Source organism: Vanellus vanellus, assembly GCF_965231255.1.
Source record: "Vanellus vanellus genome assembly, chromosome: 28".
Lineage (NCBI taxonomy): Eukaryota > Metazoa > Chordata > Aves > Charadriiformes > Charadriidae > Vanellus > Vanellus vanellus.
This window is the reverse complement of record NC_138933.1, coordinates 1,515,015-1,530,923: the sequence shown is the minus strand read 5'-3', so window position 1 is coordinate 1,530,923 and position 15,909 is coordinate 1,515,015. Positions and strand designations below refer to the sequence as shown.

The 15,909-nt window shown below is 48.3% G+C and overlaps 1 protein-coding gene across 1 annotated transcript in view; it reads right to left on the bottom strand.

The window, feature by feature from the left end:
• SCN8A (sodium voltage-gated channel alpha subunit 8) overlaps window positions 1-15,909 on the bottom strand; it is a 58,904-nt gene that overhangs the window by 10,896 nt on the left and 32,099 nt on the right. The window contains exons 13-20 of the mRNA XM_082496307.1: window positions 14,413-14,548; window positions 12,237-12,475; window positions 11,639-11,812; window positions 10,314-10,670; window positions 8,716-9,186; window positions 8,225-8,342; window positions 5,701-5,855; window positions 4,619-4,792 (exon numbers count right to left, since the gene is read on the bottom strand). Coding sequence (XP_082352433.1) covers window positions 4,619-4,792; window positions 5,701-5,855; window positions 8,225-8,342; window positions 8,716-9,186; window positions 10,314-10,670; window positions 11,639-11,812; window positions 12,237-12,475; window positions 14,413-14,548 — 1,824 coding nt within the window. The remainder of the gene's footprint in view (window positions 1-4,618; window positions 4,793-5,700; window positions 5,856-8,224; window positions 8,343-8,715; window positions 9,187-10,313; window positions 10,671-11,638; window positions 11,813-12,236; window positions 12,476-14,412; window positions 14,549-15,909) is intronic.

Below are 15,909 nucleotides of genomic sequence, written 5' to 3'. Positions count from 1 at the left end.
GCGGTTCCTCGGGCTCAGACACCAAAACGATGGCACAGCTGGGGACGGCTTTCCTATAGCCCTTTCCCCCCCCCACATATCCCTTTTTTTCTCCCCATATCCCTTTCTCTCTCCCCATATCTCTTTTTTCCCCCCATATATCCCCTTTTTCCCCGCCCCCAAATATTGCACTTTTCCCTGCATATTCCCTTTCTCCCGCTGCATATCCCCCTTTTTCCTACATTCCCTTTCCCCCCATATCCCCCTTTCCCCCCCATATCCCCCTTTTTCCTACATCCCCTTTCCCCCCCATATCCCCCTTTTTCCTACATCCCCTTTCCCCCCCATATCCCCCTTTTTCCTACATCCCCTTTCCCCCCCATATCCCCCTTTTTCCTACATCCCCTTTCCCCCCCATATCCCCCTTTTTCCTACATCCCCTTTCCCCCCCATATCCCCCTTTTTCCTACATCCCCTTCCCCCCCATATCCCCCTTTTTCCTACATCCCCTTCCCCCCCATATCCCCCTTTTTCCTACATCCCCTTCCCCCCCATATCCCCCTTTTTCCTACATCCCCTTTCCCCCCCATATCCCCCTTTTTCCTACATCCCCTTCCCCCCCATATCCCCCTTTTTCCTACATCCCCTTCCCCCCCATATCCCCCTTTTTCCTACATCCCCTTCCCCCCCATATCCCCCTTTTTCCTACATCCCCTTCCCCCCCATATCCCCCTTTTTCCTACATCCCCTTCCCCCCCATATCCCCCTTTTTCCTACATCCCCTTCCCCCCCATATCCCCCTTCCCCCCCCATATCCTCCTCATATCCCCCTTCCCCCCCATATCCCCCTTTTTCCTACAACCCCTTTCCCCCCCTGCATATCCCCCTTTTTTCTATATTCGTTTTTTCCCCCCCCGTATCCCCGTTTTCCCCCCCCCCGTATCCCCGTTTTCCCCCCCCCCCGTATCCCCGTTTTCCCCCCCCCCGTATCCCCGTTTTTCCCCCCCCGTATCCCCGTTTTTCACCCCCCCATATCCCTTTTTCAACACCATAACCACAAAGACAAGCTATTTCCTTTAGCAGCCTGGAATCGGATCCAGGCTGTACGCTCGTGAATTACTGAACATCCTCAACTGGCCGGTACGGAGGGCAGCGCCGGGTCCCGCAGGATTAAGCCCCGGAAGCGCGGGGCCATCTACTTTTTGACCTGACACGTGCATTTAGGGCAGCAGCCCCCTCTCCCTACAAAAATCTTTAGATAGATCAGACGTGACTCGGCCAGATGTAAATACATCTACAGACACCATTTCACCCGCATCCCACTATCTTCCACTTTGGGCCAGTATCACATTACAGACATGGATAAGAAACAGATATGTTTTTTTTTCCAGGGAAAAGAAAAAAAAAAAAAAAAAAGACATCAATATACAGAAACAAATAATGGAAAAACATGAGACCTCCTCCTGTAACAGGTGGGGGCGTTAGCTTAATTCTCAGAATAAGACATTTCCTATTTATCATTCTTTTTTTAAAAAGGGATAGTAAGACGATAATGTGAAATTAATTATCAGGACGATACTTATTCCACACACACTCCAGGAAATTTCGGGGGGGGTTTCAAACACGTAACATGCGGGAAAACCTAAGAGATTTCATCTTCTGTTACAGTTCGCGCCCGTGCTTCACGCTTGCGCTGGCTCCGTAGCTGCCCCCAAACAAGCGGCCGCAATATACGGCGCCGTGGTTTTTCCATGCGATTTTCCAATTTTAAAATGACACTGATTCAAAACATGCCGGGGGGGCGTCCCAAAGGTTTACGACAAAAACCTCGGTGAAGCCGAATCAGCCTCCTCGGGACTGGACCAAGCCGGCAGCAACACCGGTACGTTAACGTCCTGGTCCCGAATTTCACACCTTGGATGGGATTTTGAGGTATGGGCTCTAAGGTGCATATACAGAGAAACAGAGCGTTTTACCCCGTGAATATAACACAGGGTACGGGCTTCACTGAATCCTCACTTTCCGAGCTTCTTCCCCTTGGGATAACGCCTGGCTCCCCAGCAGGGAACGACCACAACCCAGTAACTCGGCTAACGGAGGGGTTATGGGGGTTTCCAGCATTATTCTTTGGGGACGCTCCGACAGAAGACACAGCAGGCACCGATGGCAGACAAAGGGAATTCCAGATTGACTGAAAAGCAGAAGCCTTCGTTATTACCCAGAAAAAGACTTTGTCTTCACAAAAACACCCCGCAAGCTTTGGGAATCAGAGGAGAAGGGTTATTTGACAACGCTAGCAAACCTGAAAGATAACATTCAAGAGCGTTGTTACGATGCAAAGGCTTATTAGTCACGGCTGCCACGCTGACTTCGCTCAACCCCCCATCTACATCACATTAGAAAATATATTATTAAAAAAAAAAAAGGTGATTTAACAGATACAGGACACGACGCACAGCTGCGATTGCGTCGAGTAATATTTTGGCATCTCCAATTCACGTTTCGGATTCTTTGCAGACAACAATGCGCGAGTCTCCTGCCCACTGTACCAAGTGACGAGAGATTTTTCTGAAACACGGGGAATTGAGGCTCCTTGTACCTAACACACTTCCACGCTCCCTGGAAACACGTTACCTGGCCGGGAAGTTCCTTATCTTTACCCCACCAGCAGCCAGAAACTTGGGAAGCAAATACAACTTGTACCACATCTGCCAATTACACCGCGCTTTGCTCCCAAGGGCTGGAATTCAACTCACAACACGCAGCGGAAGGACTGCGAGTGCTATTTGTGTGCTCACAGCTGCTGGTCGATTTTTTAAGCCGGTATCCCAAAAATTTACGTCCGCTGAAACACCGTCCTCGAGGCAGTACAGAAGAATAGACGGTGTCTCGCCTGAGCTCCCGCGTTAGCACTGGCACTTCATCTTCAGGCAGTGAGAGAGATATAGGGTTATTTTCAGAAAAGAAGAGTTGCTTCCTCAAGATGTGTGTTAAAAGGAAAGGTGTTAAGGGAATCAGAGAGGACCTTTTTTTTTTTTTTTTAAAAAAAAAATAAATTTAAAAATTCAGTTTTCCACAGGAAGCGTAGACATCTTGAGTCACTTCTGCCCCTGAATTCCAAGCATAGTTCCTCCACCTACTCAGAAATATTTCCAGAGTGATAATGTCACTGAACAGCAACTTGGCATAACTGAATCATATTCAAAATGTTCCAAATGAGAAGCTTGGAAAAATGGTAATTTTTTTCTCTTTTATACTTGCTCTTGGGGCATTCGCTAAGGACACTGATTCACAACTGGATGTGATGAAACGTTTTAACAGAATCCAAACACTTGGGATTCTGAAGTTCCTTTTTTTTTTTTTTTTTTTTGCAATTCTTTAGGCTTCACATCCTATTGATTTCCGTAATTTTCTGCCACTTTTGACAGCATAAATTCCATTTATTTTAAAATGCCCTTGCTACCCTTCAGAGCCAAATTCGTTGCTAACCCTTCTCTCTATTAATCACACAGAATCCCAGAGACTGGTGGGGGTTGGAAGGGCCCTCTGGAGCCCCCCGAGTCCCACCCCCCACCAGAGCGGGGGCACCTCCAGCAGTGGCACAGGACACGTCCAGGCGGGTTTGGAATGGCTCCAGAGGGGGAGACTCCCCCCCTCTCTGGGCAGCTGTGCAGTGCTCTGCCGCCCGCACAGGAGAGAAGTCCCACCTCGGGTTGAGATGGAACTTCCTATGGTCACGTCTGTGCCCATTCCCTCTTGTCCCGTCACTGGGCACCACTGGAAAAAGCCTGTTCCCACCCCCCGGCACCCCCCCTTGAAGGATTGATAAGCGTTGATAAGATCCCCCTCAGTCTTCTCTTCTCCAGACTGAAAAGCCCCAATTCCCTCAGCCTTTCCTCATAAGAAAGACGCTCCAGTGCCCTCATCATCTTTGTAGCCCTTTGCTGGACCCTCTCCAGTCTGTCTTCTTTTAATTCTCAGATTTATTCTCCCTACCAAGATGTTCTCCAGGGGAATTCCAGGGCAATGATGTGCTGAACTGTCCGGACCGACCATTTCCCCTGTTCCCTCTTTCTCTCCTGGGCCATTAGACCTTTTAGACAGAAGGAGGATGATGTTGAACTTCATTTTGCATAATAAAGCTTTCAAAGTACTCAGATTTTCACAATTGCACCCAATGTTCAGAACAACAGAGCTCATTAGGTGGTGGGGTGATTTTGCCTGCCTCATCCTCCCCCCATTGAAAATAACGCAAATAATGATTACGGAAAGAGGGTGTCATCAAGGAATACCACAGCTGCACAAGTTCTCCCACTGCTAACACCTTCCAACTTGCAGACCGGCCTCTTAGAAACAGTATTTTCAGCGGAGCAAAAGAGCCAAGGGTTGGAAACCCTCCTTTGTCTCCGTAGGCTCGTTAGGACCTGCGGGGCAGAAATTCCAGTGGCACAGGAAACGCTAGCAATACTCAGCGGGCTCAAGGGTTCCATCCTTGGTTTGGAAACCTACAGATACCCGGGATTGAATCCTCATTAAATATATGATTCAGTTAGGACACTTCTCAGGAGAAAACGTTACCCCAGCATTCTTCTAACTAACATTTTTTTCCGACCAGAAATAAGGAGGAGAGGATACATACAGCCACAATGAGGAAATCCAGCCAGCACCAGGCGTTCGTGAAGAACTTGACGAATCCGTAAGCACACCATTTCAGCAACATCTCCAGGATGAAAATGTAAGTGAAGACCTTGTCTGCGTACTCCAGGATGGTCCGGATGGTTTTTCTCTGTTCTATGTAAATATCCTCAAAAGCCTGGAAAATAAGTAGGTACTCGTGTCATTATATCGGATTTATTCCACAGTTCAATGTTGTTATCCAGAAGCTTATTCAAACGATGCTGAGATAAGCAGTGGAGTTGCATTTCTTACACCGTGCACCTTACCTGCTCTAGCAGCTGCAACACTGCAATGCCAAACCAAAAATAAAAACCAAAAACCCAACCACCACCCAAAAAAAAAATGAAAGTCCTGAATAAATAACACAAGAACTTCTCTGCCTTTAAGGGATCGGAGCCTTTGTATCTGAATGTTCAGCAACCGGTATCACCCCAGCCGCACACAGGCAGGTTTTCTCCGCAGCTCAGCGCATCCGGGAGGGCTGAGTCCGTCGGCAATCGGGCTGTTAATTGCCGCAAGAGCTGCGCACGTGAAGAAAACCAGGCTGCTGCTGCGGGACACGGATTGCTGTGGACTTCTGTCCTAAAACTCGTGCGCAACGCCCGCTTGAAGTTGTTTGTTGTACAACGCTATCTGCTAAACACTGTACCGTGGGAAAACACACACAGTGATGACTTGTATCTGCGTAACACCACGAGGTCAAGAGGCTCTGCAAACACGGGGAAGTGAAGAAAGGGAAAAACGTTCTTGTTCAGTAATGTCAAAATGAGACGCAGACACAGGCTGACTTTATCCGAAATTCTCACGTTTCCAGTCAAGCTATGGTCAGAACCCAGATTTGGAGGCTTTCAGTCTTCACTTAAACTAAAGAAAGATCATCAATAAAGGCTTTCCTACAATACCCGCCACGATGGAGCTGTGCTGTTTTCCAGGTGAGAACCACCACAGCTTGCTTTTTCACCAAATCTCCTATATACAGCTTCCCCCATCAGCTGTCCCCTGGCGTAACACCACTGGGCTACAGTGCTTCTGTAGTTTACTCACCAGAGCTCCACTGCTCAGTAGGATCATAAAGATGATGAAAGTCTCAAACCAGTTGTGCTCCACAATCAGAAAACAAGTCTTCCTCAAGGTCCACCAAGACTTCCCCAGCCCTTCCTCAATATTGACCTGACAACATTTACAGCGCTGCATACAACCTGCAACGGGGATAGCACACACAGGAGCGTGAGCCCTCGTTTCGTCAGGTAACAGGCAATTTAATGTAAGAATATAAAATTGACATTGTCTTCAAGCAGATTCGATGCCAAGAACATGAAACCCGTTGAGTTTCAGTGAAAACCCTTGCGTTCTTGAGGACTTTATGATTACTTTCGCCACTTCTGTATCTGGGCACCTGAATTAACATCAATTTGTGAACAGATTAAGCTCGTTATATTTGGTGAGGTATCCATGCACTTGACAGGAGAGGAATGGAAAACTTGCTGACAAAATAACCTTGAACCATTTAAAATATCTTTGCCATGGGAATACCCGTAATGGATCAGTTGCTGAAAGACATTGAGGCCACCGACAGAACGGGAAGGAAAAAAAAAACCCCGACCAGAAGCCAGATTCTCCTGCTTCTCCGTACTCAAGGCATCCATGGTGCAAAAGATCAACTCGCCCTACCGACAGGTCATCTACCTCCTTGCGATGGCAACTGCACCTCCCAGGCTTCACTTCACACTCTTCTGAACTACTTCACCTGTGACACAGGGTCCAAGAAGGGTCTCAAAATAAGCTGACAGTCAGTCCTGACCCAGACTGAGACTGAACCTTTCAGTAACAAGTGGTGTCCCTCAGGGGTCAGTACTGGGTCCAGTCCTGTTCAATAGATTCATCAATGACGTGGATGGAGGGCTGGAGTGCACCATCAGCAAGTTTGCTGATGACGCAGAACTGGGAGGGGTGGCTGACACTCCGGAAGGCTGTGCCGCCATACAGCGTGACCTGGACAGGCTGGAGAGTTGGGTGGAGAGGAACCTCATGAAGTTCACCAAGGGCAAGTGTAGGGTACTGCACCTGGGGAGGAATAACCCCATTCATCAGTACAGGTTGGGGGCTGACCTGCTGGAGAGCAGCTCTGTGGAAAGGGACCTGGGAGTCCTGGGGGACAACAGGATGCCCATGAGCCAGCAATGTGCCCTGGTGGCCAAGAAGGCCAATGGCACCCTGGGGGGCATCAAGAAGAGTGTGGCTGGCCAGCAGGGCGAGGGAGGTCATCCTCCCCCTCTGCTCTGCCCTGGTGAGGCTGCATCAGAATGTCCAGTTCGGGGCTCCCCGGGTCAAGAAGGACAGGGAACTGCTGGAGAGGGTCCAGCAAAGGGCTACAAAGATGATGAGGGCACTGGAGCGTCTTTCTTATGAGGAAAGGCCGAGGGAATTGGGGCTTTTCAGTCTGGAGAAGAGAAGACTGAGGGGGGATCTTATCAATGCTTATCAATCCTTAAAGGGACGGTGCCGGAGGATGGGAACAGTCTTTTTCCAGTGGTGCCCAGTGACAGGACAAGAGGGAATGGGCACAAACGTGACCATCGGCAGTTCCATCTCAACCTGAGGAGGGACTTCTCTCCTGTGCGGGCGGCAGAGCACTGGCACAGCTGTCCAGAGAGGGGGGGGGAGTCTCCCACTCTGGAGCCATTCCAAACCCACCTGGACGTGTCCTGTGCCACTGCTGGAGGTGCCCCTGCTCTGGCGGGGGGTGGGACTAGATGATCTCCAGAGGGCCCTCCCAACCCTCACCATTCTGTGATTCTGTGCAAGCTTAGAGTGGACAGGTCCCCGAAACAGCTCAGAGGCTTCCCATCCAGCTGGGTCTTACCCAGCCAGGAAACAGCTCTGGGGAAAAGGACTGGGGGTCCTGGTGGACAACAAGCTCAACGTGAGAGAGCAGTGTGTTGCTGTGGCAAAGAAAGCCAACGGGATGCTGGGCTGCGTCACCAGGGGCACGGCCAGCAGAGAGAAAGAAGTCATTATCCCACTCTGCTCAGCACTGGTCAGGCCACACCTGGAGGAATACTGCGCTCAGTTTTGGTCCCTCCTATACAAAAAAGCTATGGCCAAGCTGGAGAGGGGCCAGAGAAGGGTCACCAAGATGATCCAAGGCCGGGGAAGCTGCCGGGTGAGGAAAGGCTGAGAGAACGGGGTTTGTCCAGCCTTGGGAAAGGAAGGCTCAGGGGAGACCTTATCACCACATTCCAGTATTTAAAGGGTGGTTACAAAGAAGATGGAGACTCCCTTTTTATAAGGAGTCACACAGAAAAGACAAGGGGTGGTGGGGGGATTACAATTGGACACAACAAAAATTTTTCACAGTGAGAACAATCAGCCATTGCAATAATCTCCCCAAGGAAATGGGCGATTCCCCGAGATTGGACACTTTTAAGATCCAAGTGGACAGGGTACTGGGCCATCTTGTCTAGACCGGGTTTTTGCCGAGAAAGGCTGGACCAGACGATCCTTGAGGTCCCTTCCGCCCTGGGATTCTATGGTTCCATGATTCTTTCCACGCTCAGAGTCAGCTCACCTTCTGTGAAGCACGCGTCTGGGTCCAGATACTCCTCTGGTGCCTCCACAGGGACTTCTTCCACTTCAGGCTTTATATCAATGGTGCTACCTTCGGAGGAGCTGGTATCATCGAGTTTCTTGAACACAAAATAAAACCCAATCCAATCTATAATTAGTTCCCAACAAATATCAAACTTCATGATGACTCAGCAATTTGTTCGCCAGATTTACTGGAACGAAAGGTGTTCCCTCACTTCACCTCATTAAGATCTTGACCCAGCTTACGTCGCGTGTTAACAAGGTAGACAATATTATTTACATCATATATAAGTATTCGTGGCTCTCGACAGAGCAACTAGCACAAGAAACTTCTGTCCTGAGCACAAAGACAACATCACAATAGAAACAGAAGTTTTGCGCTGGAACTGTCTAGTTCTCCCTCCCAAGATGCTTCCAGGCACTCCCACGAGGGTCAAATGACTACAACGAATTTTTAGTGTTTCATCCTACCTCTTTGCTGCCATCGGGATCTGTATCGCTGCTGAAATCTTCTGTGTTGAGATTTTCAAAATCCGATTCACCTACAGCGATAGGCACGCGGACAGTGAGATTGGGGTTATTGATGAAGGACATGTGATCTTCATCTATGATGTACTTCTCCACACTGCTCCCAATTCCACTCGTCGTGCCATTGCCGTTCTTCTGATAATCGATGTCTCTGTTGATATCAGCCCCTGTATGGTTAGCGATGCAGTTCACCTTCTTGTCGTACAATTCATCCAAGGGTTTGACCTCGTCTGCCTCCCTCTGCTTGAAATGTGCCTGCATGAACTCGCGCACTTTTGCCTTGGTCCAGGCAATGCCCTTCTTGATGCGAATAACAGAAATCTGCAGGTTGTTCATCTCCCCGTCGTCATCTGTCGCTGCCAAGTTGTCTGCGCTGAAGGAGCTCAGTAGCAAGGCTAAGAACAGGTTCAGCACCTGAAGGACAAGAGGTCACGCTTGGCAGAGCTGACACAAAGGGGTTACGCTTCCAAAGCTGAAGATGAGTATTTAAGCCACCCGTGTCCCGCTGACGCTAACAGGGGCTGCAGAGCTCAGCCTCCAAACGCCACACTGAGAACCAGCTCTGGTGTCCCACAGACCTATCGAGGTTCCCCACAGGCCTCAAGGAAGGAGACGCTGATCCTGCAACGCGTCCCGTGAAGGGGACGCCCTGTGCAGCCCGGGGGCTGGGAGCAGGTGAGAGGGTCCCCGACACAGAGCCCCTCGCAGGAGCCAGGCTGCAGATGGCAGAGAAGGATTTAAGCAGGGGCCATCCGAGGGATTTAAATTCAGTGTTACTGGTTTGGCCCCACCTCTGGCTCAAAGGAAATGGGCAAATCTAGGATTTCGAGCGATCGCTCCCGGCTCTATTTCCTTGCCCACATCTAGTGATAATCCCCAAGACTTATTTTGTCAAAATCCCTTGGTGAGACAAGTCGTCTCGGAGAGAGCTCCCAACACTACTCTGAAGATGTGCGACTGTTAACACTACTTCATTCTTGCTTACGTTTTCCTCCGTAGAACTTTTCTTCGTAAAATTTAAGACCAGAAGGAAACATCATGATCTAGTCCAACCTCCCACACAACAGGCCGTGCAGTCTCACCAGCCGATTCTTGCACACCACCATACCTCATGATTGAGCTAGTGGGCAGATTTTAGAAGAAACTTCCAACCCGATTTTAACACCTCAGGACCTTCCCCTGCGTACCAAATTATCTCCTCTCCGGCTGTTGGAAAAGCCAGGTTTTGCTCCTTTTAAGCTTCTTTTCCCCCCTCAGGCAAGGGGTGGGTCTGTCCCCTTTGACTGAGGGTTTCGTACCTCCAGCTTTCACTGCAAAGCGCTTGGATGCTTTATTCGTGGGCAACCATTTAAGGCCCTAATTAAGCAAAGCACACCCTTAACATTGTGCTACCCAAGCCAAGTTCATCTGTCAAAGGCCACGAAGGACCCCAACAGAGCTGGAACAGACTCTCAAACCATTACTCCCTACTCCTGTGGTCTCCCCATGTTCTACCCCACCCAGAGGCAACCAATAAAGACCATCAGTAACCATTTACTGACCACTAAATTTCCGATGACCATGACCATCATGAAGACAATCAAGCACATGGCCTGTCCTGCTACTTCCATACAATCCCACATGGTCTCAATCCATTCCCCACACAACACACGGAAGACAATAAGGAAGGAGTGGAAGAAATCGTGCATGTGCCAGCGGGGTAGCTCACACTCCGGATTGATCTTGCAGACACACTCCTTGTAGCTTTTGCCGAAGAGCTGCATGCCCACCACAGCAAAGATGAACACGATGATGGCTAGCACCAAGGTCAAGTTCCCCAAAGCACCCACTGAGTTACCGATGATTTTTATCAGCATGTTCAGAGTGGGCCAGGACTTGGCCAGTTTGAAGACTCTCAGCTGCCAAAAACAAAAACAAACAAAAAAACAAACCAAAAGAGGCAAATGACAATTTAATTTCATCTTAAACAAAGAGGAAAATCAGGCAGAACTTTCTAAGCAGCAGCCATTTACACCAACGTAAGCTCACGCTTCTGCTACTGAAGTCAGGGGGAGCAGGGAGCGCTTAACTCCTCTTGGAATGTGGCCTCCTGTGTTTTGTACCTAGTTATCCCCCACACGCTGATCTCCCTTCACAAAGCAAAAGCATGAAGCTTCCATCCTGCTTTGCAAACTTTGCAACATTAAGGAAGTCGGGAGACTTATTTGAAGGGTGTGTCACAAAAAAATTACTTTTTTTTTTTTTCTTTCCTGAATGCTTCGCAGCTTCCCCTGGAAAAAAGGACTTGTGCTCCTGGCATATCCAGAACACACTATCAAAGTTTAATTTCCAGAGAATCTCACTGGCAGACAGACTTTCTGAAGCTGGATGTAAGCGGGAGCTTCCGAGTATCGCGCTCCTTGGAAAATCTGCCCCTCGTTGTGGTTCTCTGTACCCAAAAATCTAACTTTGAGGTTTTCACAATGTAATTTTCAAAAGCTTAACCACTGACAGCCCAAGTTAAAGCATAAAAAGGCTGTAGGTCTTCAGCACTTTTATTATACCGTAACATATGAGCTACCAAATTTGACCACATGAAACGAGGTGCATTCTAACATGGTCCACCTCCATCCATATCAAGTACTCTACGCCAAGATACCTCCCAAGTCATCCCTCGCTGCTCAGACTCAATGAGCTGTTGCTCAGGTCTTGCAAACAGCAGTTGTGAAGTTAAGAAGAGACCACAAAAATGACACTACTCCACCTCAGTCCTCCCCAAAACCAGAAAAAAAAAAAAAAAAAAAAGTGGGTTTTGCCTTTTCTTATGTAAAAGCTTTCTAGTAGCTCCAAGATAATAATAATCAAAAAGAACTGGAATATGGAATACCAATCGGAAAGATCGCAGCACGGAAAGTCCTTCCACATCTGCTAGACTCAGTTCCATTAAACTGAGGGAGACAATAAACCCATCAAAGATGTTCCAGCCTTCTTGGAAATAATAGTAGGGATCCATGGCGATGAGCTTCAGAAACATTTCTGCTGTGAAAATTCCAGTGAAAACCTGGAGTGGCGAGGAGAGAGACAAAGAAAGAACAGGCACGGATTCACTTTTGTTCCTTTTCTGATGTTCACGCTAAATATCAAACAATGCACTTTGTCACACCAATTCGAACGCGCAGCCTATGCCATGCCATGCGCTTGTCCACGACAGTCTTCTCTCCCCCCATGCAGCACAAAGATCTCTGACCGACTCAGGCGTACCAGGAGTGAACAGCTGCATTTTTAAGCAGTAACAAATTCTGACCAGAGAAGCGCGCCCTTAGCAAACATCTCTGAGTGGGCACAGACCACAGCGAGGGCAACTCACACCGCCCAGTGTCCTCTAGAGCCTGGAACAGCAGTTCTTTCAGTCTAAGTCCCTATCAACAAGCAACGTATCCCAGTAGGAGCACATCCATAAGGAATATTTACCAACACTGTCTTACCAGGTTTCCTACAGAGAGCACGTGTTCAAACTCTGGGGTCATAGGATGGTGCTCCATTGCCATGAACAAAGTGTTCAGCACAATACAGATGGTGATGGCCAAGTCAACAAAGGGGTCCATGACAATTAAGTTCACTATCTCCTTCAGCTTGATCCAGTACGGGTGGCATTCCCAGATCAAAAACGTGTTGGCAAATTTGTACCAGCAAGGGGGACACTTCCTCTGGGACTCTTCCAGCTCTGTGGTTACAAAACAAAACGGCAACAAGAGTTCAGCCTTCACCTCTAAGGCTGCGGGATCCGTCTGACGCTCGGCACGGCTAAAACACTGTCCGATGTCGCCTGTCAGGAACCCCCTCGTGTCTCCCTGCTTGCACGACAATTCAATATTCTTGGGCCAAAGATACGTTTTGCCGCAGGTACGTACAGCACTCGAAACCAAAGACCTGCAGGACGCTCGGTGATGGCTTCAGACAAAGAGTCACCAAGCCACAAACAGTACGGCCACGGCCAACCAGGCCGGTCACCAGACCGGTCACCAGGCTGGAAGAGTCCGGGCAAGTCGCTGTAGTGCGCTTCTCCTCCGGCCCTCGGCAAGAGCTGCAGGAGGTCACCGGGCAGGGCAGTCCTAAACCCCCGCGACAGCCCCGCGTGGGTCTTATGATTCAATCCAAACTATTTTAAATGAAGGGATATATTTAACTCGGAACCGATCAAGGTAAACCGGTTTGAATCGAAGTTACATATTCTAAACTGTCGTTGGTGCCGGTTTTTAAATAACTTAAATGAATTCTGCGCTGAATGCAGACATGGTCTAAAAGAGGAAATATATGACATAATCCCACAAAGGATTTTAAACAGGAATAACCTGATTAAGACTAACCACATCCATTTACAGAAATCAAACATGATGTTGTGTTAATTTTTATATTTTTTTTTTCCCCCCCCACTGGCTTCTTTCAGAGAAGAAAAAATAAAAATGAGTTCCCCCCTCTGTTCTTCGACTCGCAATGGTTCCATTCAGGCTCTACAGCTGTTCATGCTGAAGTTTTATTTTTTTTATGGGCAGGGAAAGGACCACTGCACTCTCTTTCTCATTGGTTCTCCGGTTGCTTAGTATTTAGTTGCCTTGGAATTTCTAAAGTTAAAAAGGAGGACCGTAGCACTGTAGCCTGTAGGCGTTTGCGCAGGAGGGAAGCAGCAGCAGAACCTTGCTCTGTTTCTAAGTATATTTAGTTTTCATACAATTTTATTGCAGGAGACAGCAGGAATTTGAGATCATCAACCTCATATGGCTGCTGTTCATAAATTCTTGCTGGCTCCTGCATAACATATTTGGAAATCTCAACTCCATGTGCGGTCCATTTCAGAATTTCCGTCATCCAGAAGTCCCTTTCTCTTCTGACAGCTGTCACAGCTCAGCTCTTAGCGCAGCTCAACCCTTTTTCTCCCAAGGACGTAAGCAAAGGAGGGTCTCTCCAGTCCTTGGGAGATGGCAGAAGACAGAAGACCTGTGTCAGACACTGTCTAACTCCTCTCATCTCCATGAGGCATAGTCCTTATTGTAAAATTACAACTCTGTGTTGCCTTTACCTCTGTATCTGTGTAATTCAGATGGAAAACCAACTAAAGTCAAGTCTAATAAATACTTCTGTATCAATAATGACCCAAAAGCAGCAGGTTTAGGCAAAAATCAATGCATGAATGCGTACCGCTCAAAAGCAGGGACAGCTAAATTCCGTGTATCTGAAGGGCACGCACGTCCTCTGTCAGGCACCCGGGGCTCAGAACTGACCTCTGCGGCGCAGCAGTGCCCGAAGAGACGGGGTCTGACCTCAGCCTGCGCTCCTCACCCAGTTCCCCTACACACCGGCTACCGCTCTCGCCCCCAGAGCCACCACGAACCCATCTCGTGAAGTTTAACACTACCGTTGGGCGTCCTCTTGGACAAACGGAGCGAACACGTGTGTCCGTACCCCTATTTCGTATGCGGCCACACGTCTGGCTGTGCAGAGGGACAGCCGGCCCGGCTCCAGCACAGGGAGCCCAGGGCAGATGTGGTGCGAGGAACTATCCGTAACGGCCAGCGGGACGGGTCCTCCCTCTTCCTACAGCACACCACGAGACGGCAATCAATACGTACCTACTGGAAAGGCACACCTTCCAGCCATACCTACCCTCAACAAGGGTATTTGTCAACCCGGTCATTACACTGTTGGTTCGATCCTTCTTTCCGTAGGATGCGTTCACCTGATCCATCGAGACCAGCAGAGACCCACCAGGCTTCTTTCTGATTTCGATTTCAGTAGTACCCTGCAAAATTCATACAATGATTAATACAAACTCCCAGTCTTCCCAGTATTTTACAGACTCTCAGCCTAGAAATACGGCACGTATGCCCAAGAGAGAAAAACACCCGTGTTCCTGCTATCCCTCTCACTCTCCTGCATTAGGGAAGTGGTCAAACCAACACTCAGGCCCTCGTTTCTGCTTCACCGGCGCCTTGCAGCCTTAGACAAACGAAGGACTACGTTTTAAAGAACATTTCTAACGAAGACTGCTGTAGTACAAAGTAATTTCCACTCTGTACTACCACCAAACAGCACAGACGGTCAGTGACTCTTAACTCCGGTCAGAGTGGGAACTCCACCTCAGCCTCCTTTGAGCCACCCACATTAATCAGGTTTAGGAACTGAGCATTTGACAGTATCAACGTTTATTTCAAAATCTGCATCTGAAAAATCAGGACAAGAGAAGCTCGGCCACATCACTTTCTCAGAACCAGCGGGGATTTCTCCCACTCCAGCCCACTACGAAGCTGATTTCTGACACAACCGGGAGATGAAGCCCCGTCTCGATCTCACCCTGGTGGAGGACCGCCTTGCTCCTCCCAAGTCAAAGAGCTGGGGCTTCTAAAGGCACCCCACCGTTTCCCTCCCGGGATTGCTCTGGAGCTGCCAGTCTCCATCAGGCACAGACAATCCTGTGTGCTACCAGGTAACCGCGGTTTTCCCTCGTTACAGCAATCTGCTCGTGAACCATGGTCTCCGCACAGCCCATGCGGCTCTCCCACCACGACACTTAATTGCTTGTTGCATGTTGAACGCTCTCTACGTAGAGTTAGCAAAATAACTTCTAAGTAATACTTCCTCTTTTACGCATGCAGCATGCGGGTTACAATTCCTGCCACGTTCATGCTGTGTTAGAAAGAGAATGAAATACTGAAGCAAACATTCTATTCACATGCTAACTAGGGAAGAAAAAAAAAAAAAACAGGGAGCAACTGATGCTTAACGTAACTAATTAAGGTCAAACAGGTTGCAAGAATTGAAATAACTAAAAAAAAAAAAAAAAAAAAATAGCTTGGAATTTATACGCATAGTAACCAGACTTTTCTCAGAAAAAAATCAATTTAGGTATCTCTCAAAGGATGTGGTTTCAACCTTACCCAGATTCTTTTACGCCCCACTAACTAATATTCTATTTTTTGAGCTTTATTTCTCTCCTGCATTCTAAAATGTTGATCCACTGAAACGGTTACTCAATACCAATTCAGTCAACTAATTAAAAAAAGGAAAATAGGCACCCGGCCAGTCAAGGAAAGTTCGAAAATTAAAGAATACTATTTTAAAACAATCCTTATTTTACTAGCAGCTTCCCTTGCAAAATTTAGT